The sequence below is a fragment of the Bos javanicus genome, chromosome 29, assembly GCF_032452875.1.
Source record: "Bos javanicus breed banteng chromosome 29, ARS-OSU_banteng_1.0, whole genome shotgun sequence".
Taxonomy (NCBI): domain Eukaryota; kingdom Metazoa; phylum Chordata; class Mammalia; order Artiodactyla; family Bovidae; genus Bos; species Bos javanicus.
The window spans coordinates 20,812,321-20,829,541 of record NC_083896.1 but is presented as its reverse complement, the minus strand read 5'-3'; the positions used below and the strand labels follow the sequence as shown (position 1 = coordinate 20,829,541).

General features: G+C 39.4%; 1 protein-coding gene across 2 annotated transcripts in view; it reads left to right on the top strand.

Moving 5' to 3' along the window:
* The first annotated feature begins 363 nt into the window (after positions 1–363).
* Positions 364–17,221, top strand: part of LUZP2 (leucine zipper protein 2) — a 518,912-nt gene continuing 502,054 nt past the window's right edge. Inside the window, exon 1 of one of the 2 annotated variants that reach the window (XM_061406186.1) lies at positions 364–944. In XM_061406186.1, the coding sequence (XP_061262170.1) occupies positions 883–944 (62 nt within the window). In that variant the 5' untranslated portion in view covers positions 364–882. The remainder of the gene's footprint in view (positions 945–17,221) is intronic. The other variant, XM_061406187.1, reaches the window with a different exon arrangement.

The window sequence follows — 17,221 nt, the reverse complement described above, 5'->3', positions numbered from 1 at the left end:
GCCACCCTTTAGGTGTGTGCAACTGGGGCACCACGAGCTGCAACCCCACTGCCAGCTGGTGGTACAAATAGATAAACTGAAATTATAGGAAAATCAGAAATCTTCAAAACACAGAAGCCACAGACATCTTAAGTGTCCGGAAACCTCTTCCCAGTCCACGTTTTGCGGACTAAGAAGCTCGCAATAGCGATAGGGGCTCAGGGTGCATTTCTGGACGCTCTTCACTCCTCCAGTCCTTCCATTCGCATCCGACGAGTCATTACGCGTTTGTAATTCGAGTTAACGTTTTAAACACTCTCTCCCTCCGGAGCACCGTTTTTCCAAACACGCTTTAACCAGGTGGGGGGTCTTGCCTGTGACTCTGAGCCTCTGAGAATCTTCCCCAGTGCATTCTGGCTCACCTCCTGCCGCGGATGCAGGTTCAGTTACTGGCAGACTAGGTTTCTCCCCTGGCCCCCGCCCCGCACCTCCCCATCCTCTGGGCAAGCGGGAATAAAAGACCAGCTCCCGGGGCCCGGGACGTGCAGCCGAGTGAGCGCAGCCCGTTGCCCGAGCGCGCGGGGCCATCGCCGGGCACCCCTCCCGCCCCGCGCGCCGCCTGCGGCGCGGGTGACAGCGCGCCCTCCGGGCTCGGGAGCGGCGCCGCCGAACAATCCGGGGCAGGGCTCGCCTCGCTGGTGACATCACTCCCGAAGATACTCCCCGCTCTCAGCGCCTGCCTTCGCGAGGCGGCCGTCCGTTTGTCGGTTTACTTCCGTCCGCTGCTGGAGAGGGCTCAGAGCCGGGGACAGAGCCGGGCACCGAGGAGGAGCGACGGGACCTGGAGGAGGAAGCGGGGGAGCGGAGGCAGCGAGGAAAGGAGGACCCCGGCAGGTGACAAGCATGAAATTCAGCCCAGCGCACTACTTGCTGCCTCTCCTGCCGGCGCTGGTCCTCGGCACCAGGTGAGTCCGGGAGCGTGAGTGACCCGAGGCGAGGGGCGCTGCCGGCAGGTCACCGGTGAGGGCCAAGGACAGACACCTCGGCCGTTTGCATCTCCCGCCTAAGTTGGGCGGAGGGCTTGGTGGGAGGTCTCTATAATTCCGACTCTGAAATTCTTCTGGGGAAGTGGAACCCTTTTCTAGTTATCCGAGTCCTTAAAGAAATTCTCGTATTCCTCCCAGTGAGGAGACCGAGTATTCCTTTCAAAGACGCGTTTCCCTCCAGCCCTAGTGATAGCCGACAGATAACACGCGGATAGGAGACCACATAAAGAAGGGAATTCGATAGACAAGGAGAGGGTTGTCACCAAGCAGTGTCTCTGTACATTGGAGCTGTCTCAATAGCCACAGAGATGACCTCCTCCCCTCAGTGTGTCTGATTTTAAGGCACAGGAAAAAAATGACAAATCTTAGGAAATGGTTAGCCATGTACAAAAGTTCCTGGACTTGTGAAATAGACTGTTTTAACATCTTGAGTGGGCTGACTGCTCTTGGCTGTCCTGTGAGCAGGTCTAATTAAAGAGCACACAGGCGATTAAAAGTTAGAAGACACTCTCAGAGTGCTGATGCAAGGACCCTAGTCAGAAACAATTAAGTAGTGTATTCCATTACTGGCCATAGATGGGACATTAAGCCCAAGCACAGAGGAGCTATTTTTAGTGAAGGTTTAAAATGCAGTGATTGAAAAGAGTTTTGTGACTCCCCACTGTTGATCAAGTCCCAAAGTTGGTGATAGGTTTGCATTCTTCTTCCACAAGGGCAAAACAAAGGTGGACTGTTTCATTGCCCAGGACTGAGCCTTTATTTCTGCATGGCCTGAACATCATATTGGCAGCAGTCTCTCTGCCTTGGCCACTATAAAATAAAATGACCCACACAGGATGAGAATCTTTTCAAATCTATGTGAATGGAAACATTATCTGATTATGTGTCTGGTGGATAATAAAGAGAGGAAATAGGATTATATCTAATTCTGAAATTGAGAAGTATAAAGGAAAGTCATTATCTGTGAAAAATCAGGGCAGTGAAATTCTTGATTCCACTTCTAGTGGACACACCCTCTATCAGGCTCTTGTACCCCAACTTTCTTCTGAGTGTGAGGACTGTTTGATGTAGCCCCAAGAGTTGAAGAACTTAGTCTTTGCTTGCAAACAAAACCCAGGTAACTTTCCTAGGCTAAAATGCAATATAAATCGGATGCTTTATTTTCTTTTAGGGTTGCTCATTACTGGAATTCACAAAATGCAGATGGTTTTAAAATCACTGCCTTCCGATACTATAATAACTTGTTCCAGTTACAGAGCCCATTTTAATGTTTGTGTCTAGGTCTAAACAATTCAGTGCAAATCATGCATAACAGTTATTTTTTAAAGTGTCCTGCCACTTTGAACTCTTGTGTTACGGTTTAGTAATTACTTGTGGATTCTTCTAGAGAAAGCAAATTCTCCAAGTTTGGGGCACTTGAGTAGGTGCTTATCAATATATTCAGAAAATTATAAATATTTAAACAATGGAAATTCTGCCCACAATGATTTTTAAGTACAGTGAATCCTTAGTGTTCCAAAAGTACATTTGCTTTTTAAGGACACTATAAGTTAAGTGACCCAGAAAACTCTATAGTCTCTAGCTTCCAAAGTTTTAATGTTGGTTACATAATGCAAAAACAAAGAGCCATCGGCTTATAAAACTTAATTCTTATAAAGAAAAATTTTTAAAATAGTCAGTGCACATTTTACAGCAAAAACTGAATGAGCTGTCCCTAGCTTACTTTATTTTTTTTTTTTCCTGGCTTGCTTTAGATAGGAAATATCTGCAGTGTTTATGGTATGTGAAAACTGACCAGTCTTCTTTAAATTTTCCCTCTTGCCCACTCAACAAAAAAAACACACTGGGCCTAAAAGAGTAAAACTTTTCCTAATGGGCGGTATGTCTTATTATTGTGATTAGTCTGTAACAATTAATCTTATGGGATACCCAGACTACTTTGTGAAAATCTGAGAACTTGACAATGAATTTGGAACTATCAATATGTCATTTTGCCAAGAAGAGCTTATGATTTCAGTGGACTCTAGCAGAAGCCTATTCTCTTTGTAATAATTAAGAGTTCTTGTAGGCATTCAGTTAATGTGTGGGTTAGAACCTGAGCTGAACAGGTTTGCAAGAATAATTGCATTAGTCGAGATGAGCTTATTGTCCTGCTGAGAAAAAAACTGTTGTAGTTAAGCTATGGCCACCTGTGAGAGTGGGTTTTCTAGCCAAAGACTTCTGGCTAACTTCATTTCTTGTCAGTGGTCCTGTACGTGAAGCCAAAGGCATTTCACCTGCTTCAGTCGTGTTGAATGTATTAGCAGAGGGTGGCAGTTTCAAGATTTTCCTATATCTTTTGGGTATTATCACTTGTCTTTTATTATTAAGTTCTTTTCAAAGTATTAAAAATGTAGATCTGAGACTTTTGATGTGTATTTGTTTCAACATCTCTTTTCTGGGTATAGCCCTTCCAATAGGGCTAAATTCAGTTCTGTTTTAAGGTAAAGGGATGTGTTCACTAAAGCAAATGCTGCAATTAGAGAAGGATGGTTACTATATAATAGTATTCTACCCACAGGGATGAAAACTCTAAAGCAGTTCTGCCTTTTAAATATGAATTTTTGAATAGCTTTCTGTTTTTGTTTGTTCTTATGCCTATATTTTCTGTAGCAACTTAGATGCTGAAGCACAAAAAAATTCATCGTTTTCACCATAGTGAACATTTATGCCCCTCAGTCAGAGCTACTTAATTTGTCCTGTGTGTGTACATGCTAAGTCACTTCAGTTGTGTCCAGCTGTCTGTGACCCTATGGAGTGTAGCCCGCCAGGCTCCTCTGTCCATGGGATTCTTCAGGCGAGAATACTAGAGTGGGTTGTCATGCCTCTTCCAGGGATCAAACTCATGCCTCTTATGTCTCCTGCATGGGCAGGTGGGTTCTTTACCACTAGCACCCACCCTGGAAGCCTAATTTGTCCTGAAAGAAAGCTAAATGTTCACCTTCAACAGTAGCCAAGAACTGTTCTCTGTTTTACAGCTAAACCTCATAGATTTAAAAAGAGCTGTTTAATTTTCTAGCATATTGTCTCTCCTGTTTATAAAGTACATATAAATTTTTTTAATGAGTTAAAGTTATGAATAATGTAGCTAATGCATAAAGCCATTTAACCTATGCACAAATAAATGTGATCAAAGAAAGCAAATATATCTTCGGAGTAGATTGACTATACTTTTTCAACAGCCTTATTCTGTAGAAGCATTAAATGTTATTCGAAGGCAGCCAGCAATTCACTTCACAAAGAAGCAGTATAGGTATAGAAAGGAATAGTAGGGTGAAAAAAGTCTTTAGAAGTTCTTGGTGAAAGGGACCCATGGAGTGCTGGAGAAGGCTCATACTTTATTCTGCTGAACCTCTTGTTCCTTTCTGCTGTGATTCTGCTCTTAATACCTTTGGCTTTAAATGACTTAATGGGGAGAGAACATGGCAGGGAGGAGGGAAGGTTTACTGACTTCTGGTGGTTTTCCATCAAGCAAGAACTTTAAGCAGATGGTCGGTTATAGTTCTCCCAACAGGAGTCACCTTAGAGGTGTGTCCTGGGCCCTCTGACCAGCAGTCATACCACGTGTTTATTTTGGAATCTATTATTAGATGGTACTACATATCGAAGATGCCCCAGGCTCCTATTTGCCCCACCCTTAATCTAACCAAGTTGATGGATAGGATAAAGGAAAGATGAGTTATAGTAATAACCCAATAAGCACCAAAATATTTTATTTTTAAACAAAATAAATTTGATATTGGTAGGAGTCTTACTATAACTTCCCCACATTGATCTGTGGAAGTATATATATTCTTTGTCCCAAGCCCTGAACACAATAAGTCTTACACTCTACCCACCTTTGTATGACCCAGCATAAATGTCTTGGCAGAAATTGCTCCATTCTGTGTAACTGCATTAGAGAAATGTATTTTCTAGGCTAAGAGGATATTAACAAAAATGTGTTGACTTTTTAAATTCCTTTTGTGCATCTTAATTGCCTGTTTCCTATAGCAGTTTTTTTTTTTTAAAATGACTTATTTGGGGACTATCTTTGTGCATTAAATTTTATTTATAACCAGCGAAAGAGACTTCTCAAATTGAATTGATGGTACAATTGTCCCAGACAAAACTCTATATAATTGAAAGAGAGAACTTGATCTACCCACCAGGAAGCAAAAATCATGGCAACCATTGGCAGGGCTATATGGATGTAATGAAATTATGCTTTTCATGTATGTTATGAGAGTGTTGGTGTGTGGTTGGGTGAATGGGTGCCTATTTTTGACTGACTTCTAGAAGAAAATCTTTTTTTAATAAATAGTGCTAAATAAGTTAAGTACCCTGCTTAAGGAGATAATGTTTAATATTAAACTTTCTTCTCTAGAAAACCCCAAAAAAATCCATTTAAACTTATCTTCATATATTAACATTCAGAGATCTTTTCATTATCACACATCAAAAGTTAGTTAGTTGTTACATAAGGCATCAAGGCAATTAAATAATAAATTAGTTACAAATACATATACCTAGAATCTAGTTATGTTCATAAATATTTATAAATAAAGTTGAATAAATATTAACAATATTTTAAACAAAGGTTCAAGTGTGAACAGAGGAAAGAACAAATAATGCCAATTAAGCAGTATTAGAAATAACTTTTGCTGATGATAACGAAAGAAAAAGTATTTTGTAATCGACTTTAATAGCTGTAAAAAGAGAAGTGAAAAACAAAGGAGAAAAGGAAAAATATACCCATTTGAATGCAGAGTTCCAAAGAATAGCAAGGAGAGATAAAAAAAGCCTTCTTCAGCAATCAAAACAAAGAAATAGAAAAACAATAGAATGGGAAAGACTAGAGATCTCTTCAAGAAAATTAGAGATACCAAGGGAACATTTCATGCAAAGATGGGCTCAATAAAGGACACAAATGGTATGGATCTAACAGAAGCAGAGATATTAAGAAAAGGTGGCAAGAATACACAGAAGAACTGTACAAAAAAGAGCTTCACGACCAAGATAATCACAATGGTGTGATCACTCACCTAGAGCCAGACATCCTGGACTGCAATGTCCAGTGGGCCTTAGGAAATATCACTATGAACAAAGCTAGTAGAGGTGTGGAATTCCAGTTGAGCTATTTCAAATCCTAAAAGATGATGCTGTGAAAGTGCTGCACTCAATATGCCAGCAAATTTGGAAAACTCAGTAGTGGCCACAGGACTGGAAAAGGTCAGTTTTCATTCGAATCCCAAAAAAAGGCAATGCCAAAGGATGCTAAAACTACCACACAATTGCACTCATCTCACAGGCTAATAAAGTAATGCTCAAAATTCTCCAAGCCAGGCTTCAGCAGTATGTGAACCGTGAACCTCCAGATGTTCAAGCTGGTTTTAGAAAAGGCAGAGGAATCAGGAGATCAAATTGCCATCATCCACTGGATCATCAAAAAAGCCAGAGAGTTCCAGAAAAACATCTATTTCCACTTTATTGGCTATCCCAAAGTCTTTTGACTGTTTGGATCATAATAAACTGTGGAAAATTCTGAAAGAGGTGGGAATACCAGACCAGCTGACGTTTCTTTTGAGAAACCTGTATGCAGGTCAGGAAGCAACAGTTCGAACTGGACATGGAACAGACTGGTTCCAAATAGGAAAAGGAGTACGTCAAGGCTGTATATTGTCACCTTGCTTATTTAACGTACATGCAGAGTACATCATGAGAAATGCTGAGCTGGATGAAACACAAGCTGGAATCAAGATTGGGGGAGAAATATCAATCACCTCAGATAACACTACTCTTATGGCAGAAAGTGAAGAACTACTAAAGAGCCTCTTGATGAAAGTGAAAGAGGAGAGTGAAAAAGTTGGCTTAAAGCTCAACATTCAGAAAACAAAGATCATGGCATCTGGTCCCATCACTTTATGGGAAATAGATGGGGAAACAGTGGAAACAGTGGTTGACTTTATTTTTCTGGGCTCTAAAATCACTGTAGATAGTGACTGCAGCCATGAAATTAAAAAACACTTACTCCTTGGAAAGAAAGTTATGACCAACCTAGACAGCATATTCAAAAGCAGAGACATTACTTTGCCAACAAAGGTCCGTCTAGTCAAGGCTATGGTTTTTCCAGTAGTCACATATGGATGTGAGAGTTGGACTACAAAGAAAGCTGAGCACTGAAGAATTGATGCTTTTGAACTGTAGTGTTGGAGAAGACTCTTGAGAGTCCCTTGGACTGCAAGGAGAACCAACCAGTCCATCCTAAAGGAGATCAGCCCTGGGTGTTCATTGGAAGGACTGATGTTAAAGCTGAAACTCCAATACTTTGGCCGCCCGACGCCAGGCCAGCTGACTCATTTGAAAAGACCCTGATGATGGGAAAGATTGAAGGCAGGAGGAGAAGGGATTGGCAGAGGAAGAGATGGTTGGATGGCATCGCCGACTCAATGGACATGAGTTTGGGTAAACTCCAGGGGTTGATGATGTATATGGAGGCCTGGTGTGCTGCGGTTCATGGGGTCGCAAAGAGTCAGACACGACTGAGTGACTGTACTGAACTGAGGTGAATTGACTTTAATATTGCTCAACATTTGCTAGTTGTGTGATGTTAGATAAATTGCTTATCCTCTTTTTGCAGTTTCCTGATGTAGAAAATAAGAGGGGGCTGTGGTAAAGACTGAGTACACCTAAAAAAATAGTTTATCATATTTCCTGGAACGTAAAAGTGCTTAACAGATTTAGCCCATGCAGGTAGTACTATATGGTTAATATTTTCATGAAATTTTTGTTTCTGTGATTGATCTGGACAAAGCAGAATAAATGAAAACTTGGCTGCAAATCAGTTGGAAGACACAAAATTCACTAGAGTGACAGTTATCATGCAAAAGAAAGAAAAGTTTGCCAAAAAAGAGGGGAAGCAGGAGAAATAATGAGGATTACCTGGTAACTCTCCTTGCTCTTTAAAATATGTTTTGACGGCCAAGTGCTGTGGACTTTCATGAACATCATGAAAAATTGTGACATTTACTTTTACCATGTAGAATATAATTGAGCACAAAAGTACATACTTAGATATTTAACTTATATAGCTACAAGTAAATTAAATTGCATTTTAAGTGCATACATTTTTAAGTCAATACCGTGAGCATAAGCATCAATGAATAAAAAAGGATGTGTTCAAGCTGCATAGGCAAGATTGGTATAAAAGTTTCTACAGCTTTATTTTCTACTTGTTAATCAATTTCATCATGCATCAGCAAACTCTATAAAGTATAGACATTTAGGAAAATTATGGAAAGAAAATGTATATTTTTTTCTACTATTGACAACAGTTTGAGAACTGTTAATATAGAAAAAGCTTAACTACTATATGTCTTAAGAAACAACACATAAAAGGGACTTTATATTAAACCAGCTTTGAAAACAGCTCTAGAGATCGTGTGCTCTCAACTAGCATGCATATATTTATCACAAACTCTTCATAGTTGTACCATGGAATTCTGATCATTAAATGAAAACAATGTATATATTTCTGCCATAGATTACGCTGTGTGCATGCATATGTGTCTGTATGTCAGTTGAGTGGATCATAGAACAGGGTATAATTTGCTGCTAAGGGTAAAGAAAAGGCATAGATCATGTTAAATCTGCATCAGAAAAGGGCATGTGTTTACTGGGACATTTAGAAATGTTGCTTCATGTTTATAAGATACAAAAAACAAAATATCAAAAGTAAACCATTTTATTCAGACACAAGCTAAAGTTCAACCAAATAAACGCTGTGCTCTGAAAATGCTTTCATAAACACTAGGAGACATCATTATACTATAGGTAGTGATTGCATTGCAATTATGTCTGACTTGTTTGGTGTTGCTTTCGAGTGTTTTAATCTCTTTGAGTGTACTTTAAAGAGTCTGTTATCGGGAAGCGTGCTGTGAATGTAAGGTTGTATTCTCATCAAAAGCCCGTCATATTAGAAGTGAGAAAACCAAGGTCCAGGATGACTGAGACCAGAGGAAACCAAAACAAGAACCCAGAACTTTCTGCACTGCTTCTCTCTTCTATCATATGACCACTGTCCACATCATCTCCTCTGTAAGTAAGCCGCATTGGTATAATTGCTGCCTACCTTATATCCAGAGCTATTCTAGTTATTGTAGAGTATAAAGTAATTTAAGTTCTCTGACCAGATAGAATCATGACAGAACAACAGGCTATATTCAAAGGGAATTACAATAATGAATTGGACACCATTTGTTCACCTGTATTCAGCTGTTTTTTTGAAGAATGAGTTGGCTTTAAAAAGATCCCAGGGCATTTTCAAAACCCAAAGCAGCATTACAAATGAGTTCTCACATTTGTACAGAGTTTACCTTATAAGAGACACACCAATAATGGTTCCTCTTGGCTTTTGACTTCTATTGTAAGGGAATATTTTTTGTACCTTTGGAATCTTCTCTTTGAAACTCTTTTCTTTAAGTGTATTTCCTAGATTTGCTTACATATTCCTTTCCTATTAAACCTATACTGCAACTGTGTGGTATTGTTCAATGAGTAGCATACTGAACTATCTTAGTTCCTAAATATGTTCATGTCTAGCTTTAATTTATGGTGATATTACATTTTGTTTGGTTTATATATCTCTATACTTTCATCATAGCCTGTCAACAATTTATAGTTAGTAACATTTTTTAGGGTGAAGTGGTAATAGATTTTATTCTACACATGCGTATCATTAACTTGCTTCCTTTGGATATATTTCTTAACTATTCTGAGACTTAACTTTCTCATCTATAAAATGGGAAATAATAATGCCCAACATTTAATGCCATTAGGATTGAAGAAAGGATATTTAAGTTCTATTTCAGTGCATACACATCGTTATATTTTTGGTCCTTCAAGAAATCCTAAAGCATGTTAGCTATTACTATGTGTAGAAATTAAAATTTAGTGTAGTGTGTTGATTTTTATATTAGATACCTCAAGAAGTCAAAATTTAATATTTTATTAAAAATCAAAGTAAATCATTCCCCTAAGTGAATTTCAAAGTTCTTGACTGACACAGCCAAAATAATAAACTCATAGTTTATTCCTGATATGATTCGTCTAGGGCTAGGGTCTGGAGAAAATTGAACTCAGTGAAAATGCTCCTTAGGAGAACATGGAACAAAAAGCATGCAATGGCCTGCGCCTTCTAAAGTAGTCCTTTCGGCTGAGCTAAGGTATCGACAAAGACTAATGCAGATTCCAGGCCAGCCTTTATCTCATGTCCCTATAGATGATGTGACTTTCTGTGACTTGCTCCTGTTTATCATCAAAAGAGTTTCTAGTTGCACATCCTTCAGACTGTTCAACACACAACTCTGAGCTTCTAAAAACACTTACCCAGTGAGAGTTTGAGGTTAATGAGGTAGAGATTACAGAAAGTGTTTGTGGGATCCTATGTGTTAAATCCAAAGAACATAGAACAACAAACAGACTCTGAGTCAGCCATACTAGCCACATGAGTTTAGAAATGTCAGTTAACATCCCTTTGGGCTTCCCTTGTGGCTCAGATGGTAAAGAATCTGCCTGCAGTGCGGGAGACCCTGGGTCGGGAAGATCCCCTGGAGAAGAGCAGGGCTACCCACTCCAATATTTTTGTCTAGAGAATTCCATGGCCAGAGGAACCTGGCAGGCTGCAGTCCATGGAATCGCAGAGAGTCAGACACGACTGAATGACTAACACAGCCACATTTTTCTCATCAATGAAGAGGCGATAACATTGCCTTTCTCATAGATTTGTCAAGAAGATCAAATAAACTAACGTACATAAAATGTAATGTCTAGCACAGAGAAATACAACTCAATATATTACTAGTTTTACATCATTTGATTGAAAGGATCAGAGAGATTTTATTTTACCCTAACAGAATGTACTTGCATGTCAGAAAGAGCAGTCTTTAATAAAAACTTACACTTGGTGTAGGTAAGACAAAAGTTTTGTTGTTCAGTCACTAAGGCACGTCTGACTTTTTGTGAACCCATGGACTGTAGCACTCCAGGTTTCTCTGTCCTTCATTATTTCATAGAGTTTGCTCAAACTCATGTCCATTGTGTCAATGATGTCATCCTACCATCTCAAAAGTGTTGGTGAACAGATTTTGGAACTCAGCCGCATCCTCCCTTAGTATAGATAAAAACAAGCAAACAAACAAATACACCTGAATGGAGAATGCATTTCCCCAGCTCATGTGGATGATTTGAGGCCAATGTGAAAGTCAATTCTAAATCACCCTAATCAGTTCCAGTTAGGAACACTGATTTAAACATGTACAACACCCTCAAGAAAAATAGTATAGAAAATGAGTATGATGATCTAGCTTCTGTTCTGAATTTGACAGCTCCAAATTGTGTTGTTAATAATGTTGCTAGTCTAGTTAAATGTTACATATAGTTATTGAAATTATATTACTGTATCACACAAATGCTTTTAAAGAAAGTTCATTTTTCAAGTTTAAGATGGCAGGATCAAAAGATATATCTTAAAGTAGGACAGCATAAATACAAACAAGCCTTTGGACAAGTTGAGGATTCTAAATTTTAAAATTAAGCAGTCTCACAGTGGGGTACGGTTAGTCTTGATCTGGTGGAGAAGGGCTGGGACGTCAGAAGGAAATGAGAACCCTAATACCTAGGGCACTTTGAATGCATGAGCCGAGATGGTAGGAGTAGAAGAGAAAGTCTGGAATCATGAGCTTTCCTCTTTTTTTTGCTTTCTGTCATTTTCTTTTTAACTTTGTCTTCCCTTATGCTAGCAGTCATTCAGTGCAGGCCTTTGCAGTAAATTAAGTCCTTAGTATTAGACAGGAAAGGTGGGGCTGGGAGGTGGAGGGGGGATCCTTTGAATTATAAAGGAAATAAGGAAACGCATGAAAAATTGAAGTGGCATGTTGGCAAGAAGCAGATATGGTTGAGTAAGCTTTATAATGTTGAGAACATCTTCAGATGCCACAAAGTGAGATGTGAGCTCATTCTCCAAAGAAAAGTTCATAGAAAAATGTTCGTATAAAAATGGAGGCAGACATTTTTTTCTGCCACTACAATTTAGAAAACTATTGAATCCCTTATCTAGGTCTTTATTTAATTTGGTATTGTATACAACCTTTGAATCACAGATTCAGCCAGTAATGTTGAGGACTAATCATTGCCTTGCAGTATGCCAGATGCTTACTCTCTGTCACTCAGCCCTTACATTCTTGTAACACATTGTACCTGAACCTGTTTTATCACTACAGAGGAGGAGTTTTGGGCAAATTAAACACTTAGTCCATATTTTCCTGGATCTTAGCTCATCATTTCTGAGAATCATTTTATGAATGACACTATAGCAATACCCATAATGTCTAATCTCTGTATAAATTCACACTGAAGAAAAAAATAACTTAAAAATAAGAATTGCTGAAACTAAACTGCGCTGGCAAGTAGCTGCAAGTTTGCATGATGTGGGACAGGCTACATTGAAAACATTCTTAAGGAGCCAAATTGTTACTTTTAAACTCGATAAATTGGAACCGTATTATATAAGTACACAATTTGCAAGTTAATTTCAGTACTTCTATGTAGAAAACATATATGTGTCAGACCAATATTTCTCGAAGTATACTCCTCAGTGTACCTAAGTCAGAATCCCCAGGGACACATTAAAAAGTCTACTTCCTCGTTCCTACTGCAGACAGATTAGATTTTCTGAGGAAAGGGCCAAGGAATTTTCATTTGAATGTGGAATTTGGGTGCTTTCTATGCACAGGAATATTTGAAAACCAATATTTGAAACTGTAGCATCTACAACACTGGTATCTTGCACGTTTGCTTAACGTGGACATTGTAGCTGAAGTCACAAAGATGGAAAGACAGTGCTGCTTTGACAAAAACCACACCTATTTTCACATGTAGGTAAATAAATTTAATAGATGAGTATCTTGTCACATACCAGGCTGCATTTATCAGTCAAGTTACATGAAAATAATTCTCTGCCTCCTGTGCTTTTCTACAGAGGACTGAGAAAATGCTCAAATAAACTGAATGATATAAAACTGTATGACATGGATTTATCAAGGGGTAACTCTATTTAGAAAGTACTTGACAGTAAGGTGAAATCTTATAGATAACAATGAAAAGAATGAAAACTTACCTCAACATCCTTCTTCACGTTCATCAGTTCAAGGTATATGATAAAGAGGCGATGAAAACTAAGATCTGCACATGAAGCTATATAAACGCCTGTTGTTCTTCTACTTGGGGCAGGAAATTTGAGTTTTTAGACCAAGTAGGAATAATATTTAGCCTGATAAAAATGTTGATCTCCCTCACCTTCATTAGCATCAGTTGCTTTTGACTGATGTGGAAAATCAAATTGATTCAATTAATTTTATGTATTAAATAGAATATAGAACTGTGTCATCCATACTGTCTTAGTTCTCATCTTCTCTGCAGTATTAGTTCTTCTGGAGTAATAAAGAAATTGAAAGATGATTTGATAATAGTGAAGAGCTAACAGATCATATCTTAAACTAGGTTAATCCTCACAGAAGACTTACTTGTGAAGTGGTTGCTATTATTGCTTCCCTTTTATATCTGTGGAAACTAAGGCACTGCAGGGATTAGACTACTAGTCCTCGGCTATAAAGTTGTAAGTGAAAGTAAAAAGTGAAAGTGTTAGTCGCTCCCTCCTGTTCCTCTGTGGCTCAGATGGTAAAAAATCTGCCTGCAGCTCAGGAGGCCTGAGTTCCATCCCTGGGTCAGGAAGATCCCCTGAATAAATAAATGGCAACCCACTCCAGTATTCTTGCCTGGAGAATTCCACGGACAGAGGAGCCTGGAGGCCTATAGTCCATGGGGTTCACAAAGAGTCGGACACAGCTGAGTGACTAACACTTCCCACTTCCTGTCTGACTCTGCAACCTCATGGACTATAGCCCGCTAGGCTCCCAGGTGCTGTTGCGCTTAGTCGCTCAGCCCTGTCCGACTCTGTGACCCCCGTGGACTGTAGCCTGCCAAGCTTCTCTGTCTATGGGGATTATTCTGCTTTGCAAGTGTATTCTTTAGCAACTGAGCTACCAGGTAAGCCCCAGACTCCCAGGTGAAATGAAAGTCACTTAGTCATGACCGACTCTTTGCAACCCCATCGACTATACAGTCAGTTCATGGAATTCCCCAGGCCAGAATACTGGAGTGGGTAGCCTTTCCCTTCCCCAGGGGATCTTCCCAAACCAGGGTTCAAACTTAGGTCTCCCACATTGCGGGCAGATTCTTTACCAGCTGAGCCACAAGGGAAGCCCTAGGGTCCTAGGTAGTGGAGCCTGAAGTCAAACACCCAATAGCCCTTTAGCCCATCACTGTGCTGTGGCGCCTCCTAGCGTGTAACGTACAACACTGGAATGACCCTAAATCTGCAATAGCCTCCTGTGTTCTGATTTACACATTGAGAAGTTATAAATATGTGACTTCCTCTCATGCTCTAAGCTCACAAGTAAATATGACAAAAGAGCCTTTCTTTATAGTTCTTGCAAAAACATTTCATTTTATTGTGTTTTTATTGTGAAAGAAAAATAATCGTGTATTTGTATAATACTGTCTTTATTTGTGGATGTCGTTTTTCAGAGTCACACCAGCGACTTGTAGTGTCCTACTGTTTGGCTCCAGATGGCTTCCAGGCTTCAACTGTGGAGCTTAGAAACCTATGGTGGGAATCACACTGACCTGCCCTAACCGCAGCTTAGCCCTTTCTACCTGTGCGATCCTGGGGAAGTTGTCTTACTGCCTGGAGTCATAATTTAATTTTTTAAATGATAATAGTAGTTAAAGGTTATTGTTAGATTTCTATGTGTAAGAACTGTACTACACATTTCTGTAGGATTACTTTAATTAATGCTCTTTTGTACTTCATAAAAGTACTTTATAGATGAGGACATTGAGGATTAGAGAAGTTAATATATCTAAAATCACAAAATTACTAAGGTAGAGGTGAAATTTGAGCCAGTGATTTAATAGGCATAGCTTCAAAGTCTGGGTCTTATACAGTGAACGTTAACACTAAAATCTATGATGTCAGGCATTTGGAAGGTAGTTCAGAAACAAAGGATCTGCTGAGAATCACATGGGACTAGAGTGTGTATCCACATACGTGCAATGTGTATTCATGACCCAAGGTATCTGGTGCACACGAACCTTCACAATACCCCATGTCATGAATAGCGAATAGTGTCAGGAATAGTGTCATTTTTTTTCTTTTACAAAAAAAGAGAAAGTCTGTTAAAAATAACAGACTTATTGTTTGAACTCAATCTATGTTAAATAATAATAGTGATAATAATGGCAGTCAGATTTTCCCTAGGAAGTTAAACAGTGCTGCCGTTTTACTGGAACTGCACTTCCACTGATAGTCAGAAGATGGCACTGCGAAGTGTGAAGTATAGTACAGTTATCTCTGTTCTAGATTTAAGCCACTTGGACTGAGACATCTGAAAATTGATGTCTAAAATAATTTGGCTTCACTTCATACCAAAATAATTACCAAAGAGATACATGTATGTATACTCATGCACATATACTTTATAGTCTATATCATATATGTATGCATGTTATTTAACAGTTTGCGGGGGGAACTTATTCTTGAAAATATACTTTGTTTGTAAATCAAACAAAGCTTGATCCCATTCATCGTTACAGTGACTCCTACACGTCTTGTGCCTCCTAAGCGGAATTGGCCCTGAAATTTTAATAATGTGCCCATTTCCCCTATGTGCCCTTACTTAAAAGAATCTTCAAGGACAGACTTGGGAAGACATTACGTAAGGGAGACAAGCGTGTCTGACATTTTTATAGTACTTAAATTTGAATTTTTATACATGCTCATATCTTTTCACATTATCCTGTGTAGCAATTAGTAATGACTCCTTTTTATAGATGAAGAGACTGTTAGTAATGTCAGGTAGGTGGCCCAGAGCCAGGGCTGAGTTTCACTTTCACAACACCAACCTTAGCTCGGAACCTAGAAAGCTGGAGTGTACAGGAGGAAGAGTTGCTTTGTCTTGGTCTGCTTTGGCTCCTGTAACAGAACAGCATAGATCGGGTGACTCAGGCCACAGATGTTTCCTCCTTACAGTTCTAGAGGCTGAGAAGCCAAAAATTAACATATTGAAATATTCGGTGTCTAATGAGAGCACTTTTCCTGGTCTGTGGACTGTGGTCTTCGCTTTGTAGCCCTCCATGGTGGATCAGGCAGGAGCACTGTCTGTGTATCTGCTTATAAGAGCACGATGGACTCTACCCTCATCATATAATTACTTCCCAAAGGCCCTACCTCTTAATTCCATCCCTGTGAGGATTAGGGTTTCAACATATGAATTTTGGAGGAACACAGACATATATCCGTAACATAGCTATTGAAAGATGAAGCAAATGCTATCAGCCTGGTAATATTAAAGGAAGTGGCCCATATGCAATATTTGACATGTTTGGTCATACATGATTTTCACCCTGTATTAACTGAGTACCTTTTTTAAGTCAGTGTGAGTACCTACCTCTTTAATCAGTTGAGATTCAATTTCTTGGTATGTATCAGAAAATTCCAAGTAGTAGTGGCTTAAGTAAAATAGAAGTTCCATCTTCCTGTCATCTAGGATATACTTCGAGGAGGAAATGCAGGGCTAGTTGATTCTCATGGACAGCAAGCAGGCCTGCCTTGTAAATTTTCTGGACCTGGAGTATGCTTACCTTCATCAGCTCATACCCCCATCAAAGATATATATATAATGTTTTGTTACTGTTGATATAAAGATGACATATTAATACTATATATACTTAAGCCTAAAAGTTCACTTATTTTTTTTATTTTAAAACAATTGTAAAATGTTTATGGTCTCCCATAAGTGTCATGAAAGCACTGTGCCTACTGAGCCTAATGGACCTGTTGGCCCTGTCAGCGGGACCCGGGCTCCTTCAGCTCTCTGCTCTCTGAGCCTGGCCTTTATGATCCAAGAGCACTTAGGTCATCCTTTTGAATAGCAGCATGGTATAGGGGCACACCATCCTCCTTTTCCAAATATTTCTCATTTGCTAGCCATAGTAGAATAGTTATGCTTCCTTGGTGTCTCAAAGTCTAAAGAATCTGCCTGCAATGCAGGAGACCCGGG